At 53.4% G+C, this 15,573-nt stretch overlaps 2 protein-coding genes across 5 annotated transcripts in view; both read right to left on the bottom strand.

Annotated features, from left to right (window-relative positions):
- Positions 1-1,983, bottom strand: part of AP3S2 (adaptor related protein complex 3 subunit sigma 2) — a 58,823-nt gene extending 56,840 nt beyond the window's left edge. For all 4 annotated transcript variants that reach the window (XM_058665587.1, XM_004577931.3, XM_012928551.2 and 1 more), the window contains exon 1: positions 1,845-1,983. In XM_058665587.1, the coding sequence (XP_058521570.1) occupies positions 1,845-1,913 (69 nt within the window). In that variant the 5' untranslated portion in view covers positions 1,914-1,983. The remainder of the gene's footprint in view (positions 1-1,844) is intronic.
- Positions 1,984-7,471: 5,488 nt separating this feature from the next.
- On the bottom strand, positions 7,472-14,218 carry ARPIN (actin related protein 2/3 complex inhibitor). Its single transcript, XM_036495591.2, has 6 exons — positions 14,026-14,218; positions 12,321-12,396; positions 10,438-10,570; positions 9,083-9,289; positions 8,536-8,699; positions 7,472-7,646 (listed from the first exon to the last, which is right to left on the bottom strand). Exons 1-6 carry the CDS (start codon positions 14,115-14,117, stop codon positions 7,638-7,640), a joined length of 681 nt encoding a protein of 226 aa, XP_036351484.2. The 5' UTR covers positions 14,118-14,218; the 3' UTR covers positions 7,472-7,637.
- Between the last annotated feature and the right edge of the window lie 1,355 nt (positions 14,219-15,573).

Below are 15,573 nucleotides of genomic sequence, written 5' to 3'. Positions count from 1 at the left end.
GAGCCCAAAAATGGAAACTTCTTAAAAATAAATTTTGGAGAGATGTATTTCTTTATTTGAAAGGCAGAATTAGAGATTGGAAGAGATCTTCCATATACTGCTTCACTCTGCAAATGGCCACCATGGCAAGGCTGGGCCAGGCTGAAGCCAGGAGCCTGGAAGTACATCCACATCTCTGAATTGAATGTGGGGGCCCAAGCATTTGGGTCATTTTCTGTTGCTTTCCCAGGTACAGTCCCAAGGAGCTGGATCAGAAGTGGAGTAGCCTGGACTCTTACTGGTGCCCATAAGGATGCCAGCACTGCAGGCAGCAGTTTAACTGGTAGGCCACAACACCAGCCCCAAATGAAAACTTCTTCACCGCTGGTCACTATAAACTCAAGTAAATCAATCACTACTTTCCTGGTTTGAATTTGAAAAACATCCCAAGTTCACAGATGCCAAAATATTTTCAATGATTAACTTTGCATGCACTGAAAACACCAGGGTGTAGATATCAGTATTTTTTAAAAACAGAAACATCTTTTGAATTTAAACCCTTTTATCTGACTCTAGGTGGGTGTGGCAGCCCAAGGAATGACCAAGCCTTCAGATCTTTAATTCTCTGCACTTTCACTCTTAGCTCACAAGTTTCTTTAAAAAATCCTAAGATCTCCAAAGACATCCAAATAAGTGCATGGGAAAGATACTTGTGGAATTGAAACCAAAGCCACCATGAGCTACTCCACCCTCAGTCAAATGCCTTCCATCAACAACACTGATGTCTCACAAATTTGTATGAGTGTGGGGAAATCAGAACCCTTATCCAGAGCTAACAGAAATGAAACAACTGCGCATGTCCAAAGGTTTACTTCAGCATGAAGCTGGGATGAGAGCAGAGACCACTGGATCCCTATCAATCAGACACGGGGTGAGGGATCAGATCCCTGACAGTTAGACAGACATTGGATGGGGGATCACATCCCTGACAATCAGACATGGGATGAAGAACCAGAATCCTGACAGACATGGGATGAGGGATCTGAATCCTGACAGTCAGACACGGGATGAGGGAGCAGATCCCTGACAGTCAGACACGGGGTAAGGGACCAGGTTGTGGGATCAGAACCTTAGCTGACACGGGATGTGGGCACCGCAAGCAGCAGCCTGAGGCCTGGGCCCGTGGAATATAACTGACCTGTATGGTAGGTGAAATAGCCTGGTCATGTCAGAAAACAAACTAGGGGTGGGGTGGGGGAGGATCCACACACACACATACATAAATGCAAACACCAGCTGAACAGGATGCTCTAATGTTCATCGTGATGCCATCTGCAACCTCTCTGCAAAGGATAAGATTATTTTTCATTTCTCTTGGCCCAAGGCAGGCCCCTCCACCCATCAGTGTCCTGAAACCCAGCCAGCCACTGAGAGATAAAATCTCGGGAGGCGCCAGCCCCTGCGCACTCGCCTTCTCCTAGCAAACGCTTTTAGGAAAATGCACACGACCAGGGATGGAGTCCTCAATGCGGCAACAACTGTCACAACGACTCCCGCATTTAAAACGGACTGTTCGACCCCCACCCGGAGGAAACGCCGGGCCGGAGTCAGAACAAGCAGCAGCTTCGCCCAGGCCTTCTGCCCACCAAAAAAATAAAAATAAAAAAATAAGAAGCTAACTGCTTGAAGGTCCTCCGAGATGAGACCGTGGCCGGGGGCTGAGACCTGGCGGCGTCGCGAACCGGCGCCCAGTGCCAGGGCCGCCCCCGAGGGGATCGGAGTTCCGGCCCCGGGAGGGGAAGAAGCGGTGGCACGGCCTGAGGGACCAGCGGAAGGGGCAAGGGGCGCAGCCGGGCCGCACTCACGAAACGCTGGTAGAAGCGGACCAGCCGCGGCTTCCCGTGGTTGTTGAAAACCAGAATCGCCTGGATCATCGCTGCGGGATCACTCCCCTCCGCCCCGCCGCTCCCACACGCTGCCTCTCGCCGCCCCGACTCGGGCACTTCCGGCTGGTGCGCGGCTCAGGGCCTCGCCCGGAAACGAGGCCCCGGTGCCCTGCAGTCCGAGCACGAAGGGTCCGGCCCCCGAGAGGCGGGCGCGGCCCGGGGTCTCGTTTCCAGGCAAGGAGTCCCGTCGACCTGTGCCGCCACAGGGCCCCGCTGGGGCCCGCCACGACCCGCCACGACCCGCCACAACGGCCCGGGCACAGCCGAGTCCAGTGCAGACCGTCCGCCGTCCGCGTTCTGCGGAGTTTCGCTAGGCCGGCCATTCGCTAACCATGAGTTGTTCTACGTTCATAAATAATACTGTTACAGTTCGTAACAATCATGCTATGAAAGACAAATATGGGAAGCTTCATGACAGCTGTGAAGTGTGGAAATTATACAAAGTATGGTGGAGGGGAGGACACCCACTTTGCACTGGCTTAGGAGTAAATGCAACCCAATGTGGGCACTGTACCTGTTGGGCTGGCAGTTCAGAGAGTGTTGGGGTCACACTGGCCTGAGTCAGATCCCCCAGCTGCTGGCCGCCCAGGCTCTTTGTGCAAGGTTCCTGAGCTGTAGATCAGGCACTGAGCAAAGCTTTCCAGGCTGGAAAATGACTCTATTTCATCCAGGTGGTGTGACCTTTTCTTTTTTTTTTTTTTTTTTTTTTTTTTTGTTAAGGATTTTATTTATTTTTTTGATAGACACAGAGAGGACTTGCATCTGTTGTTCACTGCCTACAGCTACAAAAGCCAGAGCTGTTCTGGGCTGAAGTGACTCGGGAACTTCTTCCAGGTCTTGCACTTGGATACCAGCCCAAGCACTTGGACCATCCTCCGCTGCTTTCCCAGGCCACAAGCAGGGAGCTGAATGGGAAGTGGAACAGCCAGGACACGAACCCATATGGGATCCTGGTGCTTGCAAGGTGACGACTTAGCCACTGAGCCATCGCACTGGGCCCTAAGGAAAATTCTAAAGTAGAGCTGTAATGAGGAACTAACGTCTGCCATAATGGCTCAAATTGTGAGTATAGGGCGACTTCCTGAAAGATAATAATAATTTAACATAATAATTTTTTTTAGAGATGTATGTATTTACTTAAAAGGGAGAGAAGGAGTGAGCGCGCTTCCATCTGCTGGATCCTCCTCCCCTCCCCCTCCCCAGTGGTTGCAACAGAAAGGGCTGGCAAAGCCAAAGCCAGGGGTCAGCCCTTCATTTGGGTCTTTTACATAGAAACAAGGGTCCAGACACTGCGCCTCCCAGGCACAACAGCAGAAGACACACCGGAAGCTGAGCAACCAGCAGTGGAACCAGGACTCTGATGGGGGATGCCAGCATCACAAGAGGTGACCTGACCGGCTATACTACAATACTGTGCCCATGTACAGCAATTTTAGCATGACATGGGGAACACTGGGCAGTGGGAGGCGATTTAGGAAATCTTGTTGGGATGGGAAAGGGAGGAGCTTTTGGCCTCATGAGCAAGAAGTACCTTACACATCAGTGTTTCTGAGTGGGATTTCCAGTTCCAGTTCTCAACTTTAGTCCTGCTAATCACCCTAGGAGGCTCTAACAACAGGGGAGCCCTGGGTTGAATGATCATATCCTGGTTGCAACCCCAATCCAGTTCTAGCTGTGAGTGAACCAGCAGATGCAATTTCTCTATTCCTTTCTTTCTCTGTCAAATAAATAAATGGTCTCTTTCAAATAAACAATATTTTAAAAAAAACACTTCTGGGGGTCTCCCTGCTAATGGCCTGGGAAATGCAGAAGATGCCCCCAGGTCTTGAGCCCCTGCCACCCACCTACAAGACCCAGAAGAAGCTCCTGGCTCCTGGCTTCAGCCTGGCCCAGCCCCAGTCACTGCAGCCATCTGGGGGACAAACCAGTGGCTGGAAGACCTCTGTCTCTCCCCCTCTGTAACTTTACCTTGTAAATCATAAATAAATCGCTTTTTTAAAGTTATGTAAGAAGGTACTTTTTGAGATAACCAGTTAGCAATTCCGAAATAAGCAAACTAATCACATCACTTCACACCTTCCTCTAAAAGCCACAGGTAGAGGAGGTTAAAGAGTTCAATATAAAATCAAACAACAATCGAAAATGGGGAAAAAAGGATCTGAAAAGAGACTTATAAACTTGGAAGCAATTTTAAAAATCACCAAGTCAGCTTATATTTCTACAGGAAGATTTTATTTTTTTGTAAAACAAAATTTTAAACATCAAAAATAATTGCTAAAATATGGTAAATTTTTTTTTCTTACAGTTGAAATACAAATGATTCTGATAAAACAAGAGAACTCCCCATGGGTGAATGGGCAGAGAAAGTAAGTAACAAACGAGGAAATACTGCTAGAAAATGAAAAAGGTGTTTCTATTCACAACAAATGGGAAGAAAGTCAAAGATTTAAACTGTCATAATTTAAAAAAAAAAATTAAGAAGCAGAGAATGAGGCAGGAGGGCCTTCTTAGCAACTGGTTGACTCTCCAGATGCAGGGACTGGGCTGGGTCAGAGCTGGCAGTGGGCTCTCAGCCCAGGTCTCCCACCCAGGGGTCAGGCTCGCTGCCACGCTGCAGAAGCTGGAACTGAGACTGAACCCAAATACCCTGACAGGTGCGCATCTAAACTGGAAGGCTGAGCATCCTCTCCTAAGGTGTTACTTTTTCACCTTACCAAAGACCATTTTTAAGATGTTTTCAACACCCAATTCTGACAAGAGTTGAATGAAAGTGGTTCTGCAACTACATTGCTGGTGACATGAGAGTTTAGTTTTGCCCTGTGGGGAAGTAACTTTGCCAAATAACAAGTACTTTACAAAAGACTCCAAGAAAAATAACTCAAAGGCACAGCATGTGTACAGGAGGGGAAAGTTGAGGGAACTACATCATTTCAACATTTTTGAGACATTGGGATTTTGAAACATTTTGAAACAGGGATCGGCTTAAATACCTCCAGTTGAACCACATGAGAGACCTGGATTGAGTTCCTGGCCTCTGGCTTTGGCCTGGCTCAGCCTCAGCTGCTGCAGACACCTGGGGAGGGAACCAACAGACAGAAGCTATGCCTCTCTGTCTCTCGGTATCCCTATCTCTCGGTACCTGTCTCTGCCCCGCAAATAATCAACTGATGAAAAAAAAAAAGCCCTAAGGGATCCTATGGAAGTGTTTGAGTTCAAATTTAACATTGTGTCAACAAATCAGATCATAAACACAGCCCACCCCCAGCTTTTGTTTCTAGCACCCATCAAGCACCAGGAGAAGCTCCTTCAAGCTGCCTTAGAACACAGCCTGGGGCTTGGAAGGAACAAGTGGGCAGATAAAGGAGGGCTGTGACAGTGTGATGAGCTCCGTGTTGTGTGAAGGAACTCCAGGGTGTACCTGAGGCTAGGGTGCATTCAGAAAGCTGCCCAGGGTGCATCCCTGCTCAGGCACCCAACCAGCTCCCTCCTCAGCTCCCCTGCCAGTGTCTACAAAGGGTCCTGCTCACTGGCCAAGCCCACCCCAACGTCCAGTCAGTCCTGATCAGTGCGGAAGTCAAAGTGCACTAGGAGCAAGGATCTCCCACCTGCTGGGGGAAGTTTGGGACAGTTGGGTTTTCACAGGGCATGTCTATGGTGCCAGGGGGAGCCACAGCAGCTTCTCATCCCCTTCATCCTATTAGAGGGAATAGGTGCCTGTTTCCCTGCCTGCTAAGCCTGGTTCTCATCCCCAGCCGGTTTGCCTTCCCTTCTGTTGCCCATGCTTGTCAGCCATGCTAAGCCTGGACCCCACTCAACTTTGTCTTCCCTTCTTCAGGGCTTCCCTTCCCTCCTGCCCATAGGCTGGTTTCCTGCTGAGTGGCAGGTCACCCAGAATGGCCATGTACCTGTGATCTGGGCATCATCCTGACCTCTCCTCTCCCCTGCCAGTTCCCTAGGGTCCTGCCCCTCCCCAGAATGCCCCATAAACCATTTTCTTCCCTCGTTTACTCCTGCTCCTGCTCCAGCCCAGCCACCCCCACACTCCCAGGCTCATTCGGTCACCCCAGGGGTCCCCCGCGTGATTTCCAGGACATTTGAAGCACACCATACCATCCTGCATGGGCTCACCAGCTTCCAGGATGTAAGGGTGAATCCCTGCATCCCTGCTGCGCCCCCACCACCAGACTGTCCTCACAAACGACTGCCTCACCCCCGTTCTCAGGGTTCCCCCACAATGTTGTCTTCCTGAAGCCCACCCAAGCCCCAGGCCCTTTCTCTTGCTTTCCCCACTGACCCACGGGGCCTCCCTGTTCGGTGTGGGGGTGTGCCTGTGGTTCTGCCATCATCTTAGGTCATGGTGCTTTGGGTAGCAGGGCACTCCCACTGGGCCTTCATGCCCAGTTAGTATCTCCAGCTCCCCTCCTGCTTAACCACCTCCCTCAGCATTTGCATGGGTGAGGTCCCATCATAACCTGTCTGTGGGCTGCCACTGTTCAGACCCAGGCCATCAGTGAAGTGATTAGTATATCCTCTCACCCCTGTATCAAAGACCCTACTGAAGGCCAGAAAAGCGGGGGACACTCAGTAGAAGGAGTATAGTTTATGAGCTGTGTGACTTTGAGCAACTTGAGCACCTTCTGTAATATCCACCTGCAAACAAAGTGGTCCAGGAATTCAGAATGTACACCTTGAAATCTGCCTGCCAGGGCTTCATTACTCTCTCCTCCATGTACTGCCCGGTGAGCCTGGCCATGGTCTGATATGGGGAACATGATAAATCCCTGTACCTCAGGGGATGGCTGTGACAAGTTACTGCAGGTGCTTAGCACACGTACTATAACCAGGAGCACACAACAGGAGCCCAGAGCTGTTACTGCCACAGCCAGCACGACGCTGCACTTGGCACAGGAGGGGACCTCAGTAATTGCTGTGTTACCCGCACCTCCCTTCTCCACGTCCCTAAGGTACATAGACGCCCACCACCCAAAGAGGCTTTGCTGGGGACAGCAGTCAGCTTCCTTGCGGGTGGGAATAGAGGCGTGGCTTGCTGAAGATCATTTACACCTGAAGCCACGTGGAGGCGCTGCTGAGAACTGATTGATCATCCAAAGTTCTAATGGTACAAAACAGCAGAGCGAGCCTGAGGTGACTGCCAGACCAGCCAGTCACATCTCCCCAGCAACAGCATCCTCCGAGAATGCAGTCAGGGAGGCCCAAGGCGGCCTGGAATCAAAGGAGGAAGAAAGAACCGGCACCCGAGGGCGGCAGAGCCCTGGGGCTGGGCGGGTGGGGTGGGGGAGTGAGATGAGGAAGGAAAGCAGCAAGCTGCAAGGACATGGCCACTCAGCACCTGGACGTGGGACAGTCCGCCAAGTCTGCACCGAAACCAAGTCCAGTCCCTAGGGATTACTCCGGGGGAACTTGCCCTCCACCGAAAACTGAAATGAGGCTGCCATCCAGGGAAAGACGCACAGGAGGACCAGCCTGACAGCTGGGGCAGGACCTTCCGTGAGCCACAGCAAGGGCCACATCCTGCTCTTGGACCTGCTCTCGGAGTCCGTTGGAGGGGTGTGCAGAGGCAGCTGCAGGCCAGGAACAGGCAGGTTGGGTGAAGTCCAGCTTCCGGGCATGCGTGGGTGGGAGGTATTCTCAGTCGTGTTGCAGAAGGCGCTGCTGGAATCCAGGCTCTCACCTCAGTCCGTGTTCATCACCTCAGTCATCCTGGAGAGATCCCAAGCGGTAAAGAGATGTGAGCAGGACAAACTCAGATCTGACCTGGCAATTGCAACTATCAGCATGTGTATAGTCTGATGTGGGTAACAGAATGAGCTGGACCCTGTAGTGGCAGGAATACATGGGAATCAAGTCTTGGGTCCCCTCAGATGAGATTTCTTTGAGGGTCTCCCCAACTAAACTGCTGGACTCAGAACTTGAACCATGGGGAGAATGGCATGTGATCCAATAGTAGAGTGCATGTGTCTGAATGGGGCCACCTCGGTTCCTGAAGATGCAGTGGACAGCACACACAGACGCACAGGAGGATCAGGCAGTCCACTGGAGCCTGCAGAGAACATCTGGTACCACAGAAGAGGAAGGAGGGTGGAACAAATTGGCCAACCACCCCAGAGAAGCATGACAGCAAATTTCTGGGCAAAAGGAGACTCTGGGGTGGACTGTGTCAGTCAATGGACCTTGGAAGGATGTACTCATCCTTGGATCGGCAAGATCAACGGCACATCAGAACTATCAAAACTACTTGAACAGAACCCTCAGAACATGCTCCATATCGGGGACCTTGGGATGACATCAGGTGGCTGTTCCCCATCCCTGGGTGTGGGGGCTGTTGGGAGGCTGGGTGTGGCTTCTCCCCTTGGCTCTCCCCTCTCCCCCAGATACAGAAAAAGGAAGGCATGGAAATAGTAGTCTCACCCACTTTTCCCTAGACCTCAACCCTTCCCACCCTAATCAACTGTGTAAAACTCATCAAAAATAAAAATTTGTAAAAAGTGGTGGCACCTCAATGGACTCCTTTAAATCCCATTTTCCAAGAACACTTGAGGTGCCTCATCCAACTGCTCCGAGGCCAGGGGCATGGCCTCCCCAGACCTACCCACTCCTCATCAGCAGCCCCGTCTCCTTGCTCGCGTGTCTCTGCTGCTGTCCCCTCTGAGGTCTTCTGAGCCATGATGTTGTCCGTCCAGGACGTGCCTGCCTTACGGTCACCAGCGAAATTACATTTGGTCACTGTTCCAGCCTCAAGTTTGGCCAAAGACTCTGAGAGAAGAAGAGACATTGAGTGTCCTCTCTCCTGGTGGCAGGAACGTGGGGGTGGGGTCAATGGGGCCCCTGAGGCCCCATGTGAGACACCCCCTCATACACAAGGCATTAGATAGCAGAAGCTACCCACAGGAACCCAGGATCAGCCGGCACACCCCAGCAGGAGACAGGGTGTTCGCCACATGACCCCATGACACCTGCCCAGGGTTTAGGAATCAATCTGAGGTTGTGCAGCCATGCCCTCCACCCCCGCCACTGCAGGCCTGAGCATAGACCCAGCCTGCTACCATTAGCACCCATGAGCTTCAGGCTGGAGGGGCTGGGGTTCCACAGAAAGAGGCTGCCCAGGAGTGGGGGCTGAGAGGAAGAGCCAAGCTTACCCAAAAAGGGGCCATCACCCCGAGTTTTTAGCCGAATTCCAGTCCCTGGCTCCAGCTCCAGGGCCTCCATCTCTGCCTCGGGCATCCAGAATGCCACGGTCCCAGTGGGGGCAAGGCTCTCGGTCAGCGCCAGCAGCTCAGGCTTATTCACCAGCCCCATCAGCGCTTCGGGTGTGAGCCTGTCACTGTCCCCCTTGGCCTCCACCTCTGCGGGCACACAGGGTTGACATCACAGTGTCAGCAGCATCTGCAAGGCTTTCCAGCAGCTGTGCCCCCACCCCCAAGGAGTAGGTCAAACCAATGAAATCCTGTCACCCCAAGATGGACAACCACTCAAGAAGGGACTCCCTTGTAGCCAGCATGGGCACTCAGCCCTTTCTGGTTCCTGCTCTTCCCTGCCCTTCTCATCACACATCTGATTGCCTGGATGGATACACACCCCCTACTCCCCCTGGGGCTCACAGCTGGGCACCCCTTCTCCTAAGGAAACATGGGCTAACTTCTGCTGATTGCTCAGCCTCCAGGGTTCCAGCTCCAGCCCACCCACCTCCTCCAGCGGCCCGTAACACCCCAGCCTGTAGCTCACATGGTCCAGGGCCCACAGAGGTTCACCGGAGGTCTGGGGAATTAACAAGCAACCTACAGACAGCATGAAGGAATGAAATGTCTGACTCCCACTCAGTCTCAGTTTTCTTATACAGGGGTAATCAGCAAAGAATTCCTCCCTTCTGCAGAGGAAGCCAGAAGAGCCTCAAGGCCTTTGGCAAGCCAGTGAGGTCTGCATGTAGAAACTCCAGATGCTGCAACTCAGGTGCCGGCACAACAGTATTCCCAACTGGGTACTTCAGGAGGAGGTCACAAGGCAGAGGGTCAGGAATGGAACTGACACCCCCCTAAAAACAGGGGAAGGCAGCTGCCTCACCCTTCAGCCCTGGGGCATCCAGCAAGAAGGCACCATCCCTGAACTTAAACTGCCAGGACCTTGCTCTTGGGCTCATCAGCCTCTAGAAGTGAGCAAGGCAAACTTGTGTTGTCTGTCAATCACATGGTCTAAAGTATTTCATGCCAGGAGCACAGACCAACCAAGAGAGGGCCCAGAAGCCCAAGAAGGACTTTGGCAGCAACACAGTGGCTGCTGGGGGCCTGTGCTGGGCTTTGCATGTAGGCACTTGGAGCCCAGAACTAAATCTGCAGGTAGCTCTGAGGTACTGCAGGCACCAGTGGGAGCCGGGGAGCGGGGCGGTCAGCCTGTACTAAGGTGGGCCAATGGGGAGAAGGGGCAGCAAGTGGGGGCAGGGACTCTGGAGCCAGGTACCAGCTTTCCAGCTGACCACATGGAGCAAGAGGACACCTACTGTAGGAGGACATGAGGAATCCTGTGGTCACCTTCCTGGTGTCACTGAAGTTGGGTTCGATTTCGTTCCCCTTGGGGTCGAATTTCCTACGATGGATGCAACTGGGTCGGACATACAGCACGTAGTAGCGCTCCTGCAGCAGGCGGGAGAAGATAGGAAGGGGCTGCTTCACCACCACCCCCCAGCATGTCCTGTGGGCCCAGGCTGCTGCCCACACTGACCTGCTTGCTCCTATGCCTGGAATCCCACCTCAGCTGCTGGAAACCATTCAGGCAGGGCCACCCTACCCCACCACCGTAAATATCCATTCATTCGTATGTTCACTGGAGTACCTGCTACGTATAGTGCCAGGGCAGGCACAGGCCTGACTTCAAGGTCTCCACAGAGCCGGAGGTGATATAGAACACCTGAACCCAAGCACTAAGGAGTCCCCAAACTTGGGCACTGGTGCTGCCCAAGTTTCCAGTTTTGTACTTTTGAGCTAGGAATGCTCAGTCTGCCCCATCAAGTGGGAAATGGCGGTCTCTCTGCCTCTCCCTGGCAGGAAGTGTAGCACCTGCACCGAGTCACTCCTAGCTGCCCGCCTCCCGGAACCTCAGTTAGCCCTGTTCCTCAGGGATGTGACATCTATTTCAGGACTGGGGGCCTATGTGCAAGCATAGCATAACGCCTGGACTACAGTGCCTGCTTTCTGGGCAGAAGGAAAGTGAGGTCTGCCGAGTGTGGGGAGGGTGGGGAGGGAAATGCAAAGCAAAGCCATGGATGATGCAGGCCACACACAGCCCAGGCTCTCTGGCAGTTTAAGCAGCACTGGCCAAGAAGGACTTCCTGCAAGGCTTTCAGGCAGCACTGAGATCCTCAGAGGCATCTCTGGAAGCTGGCAGTAGGCCAGCCGGAGGCAGGTGGGCAGGTGTGACGTGTTACAAGGAGAGGCTGAGGGCCAGCCAAGGTGAGCACAGGTGAGAAGGGGGAGGAAGTGGAAAAGAGGGAAGGGCCAAGCAAGAGCCCCGCAGGCCTTGGCACTGCCTACCGGGGATGGGAGGAAGGAGAGACTGTGGCGTGGCAGTCTGGTGGCTGGCAGCGCCACTGCACGGTCACCCAGAACGAGCAGCTCGGAGTAAGCAAGCTGGCAGGAGGGCTTGGAGCACGGCCTGCCAGGCAGAGCAGACCAGGTGGGTGGGCTCCATGGCACTGGGGCTCCCGGCTGTTGCGCCTCCAGGCTAAGCTGCATGCCTAGGAGGTGAGGGTGCAGCAAACCCCACCTGGCATGGGCTGGGGCTGCTTCCACGGGTACAGGGGACCAGAGGGTGGCTGGGGGCGGGCCCTGTAGCGAGCTGAATTTCAGACACCAGGGAAATGGGTGGCCCGCAGAACACTGACTGTGTAAAAGGGCAGTGAATGCCAGAAGTCCCACCCAGAGGAAATCTGGTAAACAAAAGTTCAAGGAAAACACAGAATCCATGTTTACCTGGCTGCAAAAAACAACTGGAATCCGTGCGTTTTCCACCATTTTTCCATGCCCATTTTATGTAGGGATTTCCAAGGTTTTTTTGTTAAACTAAAATAAAGTTATTGTTTAATTCCATGTTCATGAGTTTTCTGAAGTACGCTTGCATGGAAACTTCACCTGTGTGAATTAAAAACTGATAACTAGCAAAGAGCCCATGCCAGCCCATGCCAGGTGTGCCAGAGACAGCTTCCACACACAAGCAAAACTAGCTCAGCACCTGGCAAGAACCAAGGCTGCTGCCCAGCCCTGCCCTGCTCGGGGTGCCCTTTCCCCTTGGTGGTCCATTTCCCACCATGCTGGCTGTCCCTCAGGAAGCAGCAGAACTCAGCTCAGGTGGCTGAAGGCTGGGAAGCCAGGACCCTGCAAGCCTCACCTTCCTGCCATGCGCATCCAGGATGCTGTGCCGAGAGACATCCACCAGCTCCCCCTCCAGCAGGACACCACTGCCCCTGGCAACAAGAGCAAAGAAGGGATGGCAGCTATGTTAGTGTCCACAGGTCCAAGTCACAGCCTGCACTCAACACAGCAGGAACGCCAATCCACTAAGGGTCTCAAGGTAGGGGCAACGCAGGGTGCATAAGAGAGACCTGGTCAGGCTGCCCTAAGACCCAGTTCTAGCTCCTGCTGCAAGGCCACTGGGAGTTACCCGCAATTACAGCCTCTGTCTTCCCAATTTGCAAAATGAGGAAAAAGGGCCACATATGATGGCTCAGTTGGCTAATCCTCCACCTTCAGGTGCCAGGATCCCATATGAGCACCAGTTCATGTCCCAGTTGCTCCACTTCCCATCCAGCTTCCTGTTTGTAGCCTGGGAAAGCAGTAGAGGAGGGTCAAAAGCCTTGGGATCCTGCACCACATAGGAGACTCAGAAGAAGCTCCTGGCTTTGGACCAGTTGGGCTCCAGCTGTTGCAACCATTTGGGTAGTGAACCAGCAGAGGGAAGATCTCTCTCCTTCTCTCTGTAAATCTGATCTGCCATTCCAGTAAAAACAAGCAAATAAAAATAAATCTTATTTTTAAAAATAGGGAGGAAGGCAGCTGCATCCCTCTGCTCCTCCAGGGATGACATGAGAAAGTACTGGAAGGTGTTTTACAAACCACGCAGGGCTTATAAAAAGAAAGGACTTTATATTTAACCAGACGCTGGGGGAGATGTCTAAGCCGCTACACTTTCTCTTCTGTTTTCCGCTCATAGCCACGTGGTCATCAGCCCACGGAAACAGCCACCCCACTCGTGGGGTTGAGGACAGCTGAAGACGAGAATGGAAGAGGGACCAGGTACAGGAAGAGCAAGCAACTCTGTCTCCTCCGACCCACCCACCCTGGGCTTGACTCCCCAGAGTCTCAGGTTATGGGTTAAGGCAAGAACCTAATGCAACATGGTGCCTGAAAGCAGGTCCCTAGGAAGGGCTCCCCGGCCTCCCAGGTGGGTCTGCAAAGGGTGTTTCCGTTTCTTTCTGCTTCCTTGCCTTTCTGCTTCCTTGCTCCACGCCCCCCCACCCTCCCTCTGCACCTGCCCACCATCACACAGCCGACTCACAAGGCCCTGATGTTCGACTGACCACCTGCAGAACCCACAGCCAAGATGACCCTTCTCTCTCCAGGAGCTTTCCTCTGCTGCTTCAGACTCATGTCATGCACCCACCCCGAACATTCATCTCACAGAGCCTGTGCGTGCTCAGGGTGCACCATGATGTAGTCCTCCAGGGAGCTGTTGGCTTTAAGGACCCCAGAAGCTCCCTGGATCTCGCAGCTGAGGTTCGCTGAGCTTGCCCCAGTCCCAGTCCCCGCAGCCCCTCTTCCTCTCCCTGCCTCTGAGTGCCCCTGTTCCACAGTCCACCTACAGGGAAGATCTTAAGCATATTGTCTGTGCCTGACTGTGCTTGGCTCTTCCAGGTTCCTAGCTGTAAATGAGTGTTCCCGTCCTCTCTCCCTCCTTCCTTCCTTCCTTCCCTCACTTCTTGCACTCTCGGCCCCGCCAAGACAACCCCCGCCTGCAAAGTCCTCGCAGACGAGTCGGGGATCTTCTGCAGAGGGCCGGGCAGCCGCGGGTCGCCGCCCCCGCCGGCCGGGCCTACCCCTGGTGGGCGGCGGGGTCCCAGGCCCCGGGCAGCCGTGCGCTCTGCACCGCCTTGTTCCGGAGCGCGCTGTCGTGGTAGATGCGGCTCATCGTCCCCTCCGCGAGGCGTCCACGCCGCCGGCGCCGGGCAGCGAGAGCCCCAAGGCCTCCGAGACCCGCACGGACCGGCCGGGATCCCGGAAACCCACGCCGCAGCCCGGCCCCAGCGCTCCCGGCCGCATTTAAAGGGACCGAGCCCCATTGCTGCCGGCCTGACCAAATGTGGCCCGGGAGGGGATGGTGTGCAAGGAGGGGGAGCTGTGTGCTTTTCTAGTCTCCCCCTCCCTCCTTGCGGCTAGAGGGAGACCCCTGCCCAAGCATGCACACAAAGGAGAATCTAAGGCCTGGACCTCCAGGAAGAGTGGAGAACCCGGGGTGGGCAGCACAGAATCTTCTCGCTCCTTATGCCCTGACAGTGGCCCCAGAATACCTCTAGCATGGGCATGTTCTCTCTCTGCACCTCTCTGTGCAGGCTGTTGCACTTGGAAAGTTGAATCAGCATCAGAGGGGGTGTAAAGATACCTGAACAGTGTCCTGAACTTGGCTTTGCCCCTGCGCCCTTCAACTTCCCCGACCAAACTCCCGCAATGTCGCTTGCTCTCCTGGGTCCATCTGTGCAGGTGAGTTTCCACGTCTGGGGCTGGGGTTGGGTGGTCTTGAGCAGTCTTAGCTCTTATTTGGTTCTTTTATGCATAGACCCCGGGGGCAGGTGGGCTGTCTGGGAGAGGTGACCCATTAGAGATGGGGTCGTTCTTGCTGGATTTAGAATTCAATTCCTCCCATCTTCTTGGCCAGATTTTACGTGCTCAATAGCAAAAAAAAAAAAAAAAAAAAAAAAAAAAAGTGCAAACAGAACTTTTTATTATCATAGAAAGTTCTATTGCTGTAATTTCTTTTTTAGAAGATCCATCTTATTTTATTTTATTGGAAAGTCAGATTTACAGAGACAAGGAGACAAAGATCTTCCATCCACTGGTTCCCAAATGGCCACAAAAGCCCGAGCTGAGCTCATCCGACCATCTGATGCCTGAAGCAAGGAGTTTTTTTTGAGTCTCCCATGCAGATGCAGGGGTCCCAAGGCTTTGGACTATCGTTTACTGCTTTCCCAGGCCACTAGCAGGGAGCTGGATGGGAAGTGTAGCAGCTGGGATATGAACCAATGACCATGTGGGACCCTGGTGTATACAAGGCAAGGACTTTGGCCACTAGGCTGCTGGACCAGGCCCCAACTTCTTACTTTCTTAAAATCTCTATTTATATTCATTTGAAAGGCAGAGAGATTGACAGAGAGCTCCCACCTGCTGGGTTGCTTGCCAGATGCCTGCTACAGCCAGAGCTGGGCCAGGCTAAAACCAGGAGTCCAGAACTCTGGGTCTCCCACCTGGGTGGCAGGGGCCCAGGACTCACTCTGGGTCTCCCACCTGGGTGGCAGGGGCCCAAGGTAGGGCATCACCTACCACCTTCCAGGTGTACATTAACAGGAAGCTGGAATCAGAGGTGGAGTCGG

This window comes from Ochotona princeps, chromosome 6, assembly GCF_030435755.1.
Source record: "Ochotona princeps isolate mOchPri1 chromosome 6, mOchPri1.hap1, whole genome shotgun sequence".
NCBI classification, from domain to species: domain Eukaryota; kingdom Metazoa; phylum Chordata; class Mammalia; order Lagomorpha; family Ochotonidae; genus Ochotona; species Ochotona princeps.
This window is presented reverse-complemented; position numbering and strand designations above follow the sequence as displayed.

Excerpts from the sequence above, each read along its gene's own strand:
- ARPIN (XM_036495591.2), bottom strand. The coding sequence starts at position 14,117 with ATGAGCCGCATCTACCACGACAGCGCGCTCCGGAACAAGGCGGTGCAG. Across the intron at positions 12,397-14,025 it reads GACCCCGCCGCCCACCAGGG|GGGCAGTGGTGTCCTGCTGG; the intron begins GTAGGCCCGGCC and ends TCTTGTTGCCAG. Across the intron at positions 8,700-9,082 it reads GGGTGATGGCCCCTTTTTGG|AGTCTTTGGCCAAACTTGAG; the intron begins GTAAGCTTGGCT and ends TTCTTCTCTCAG.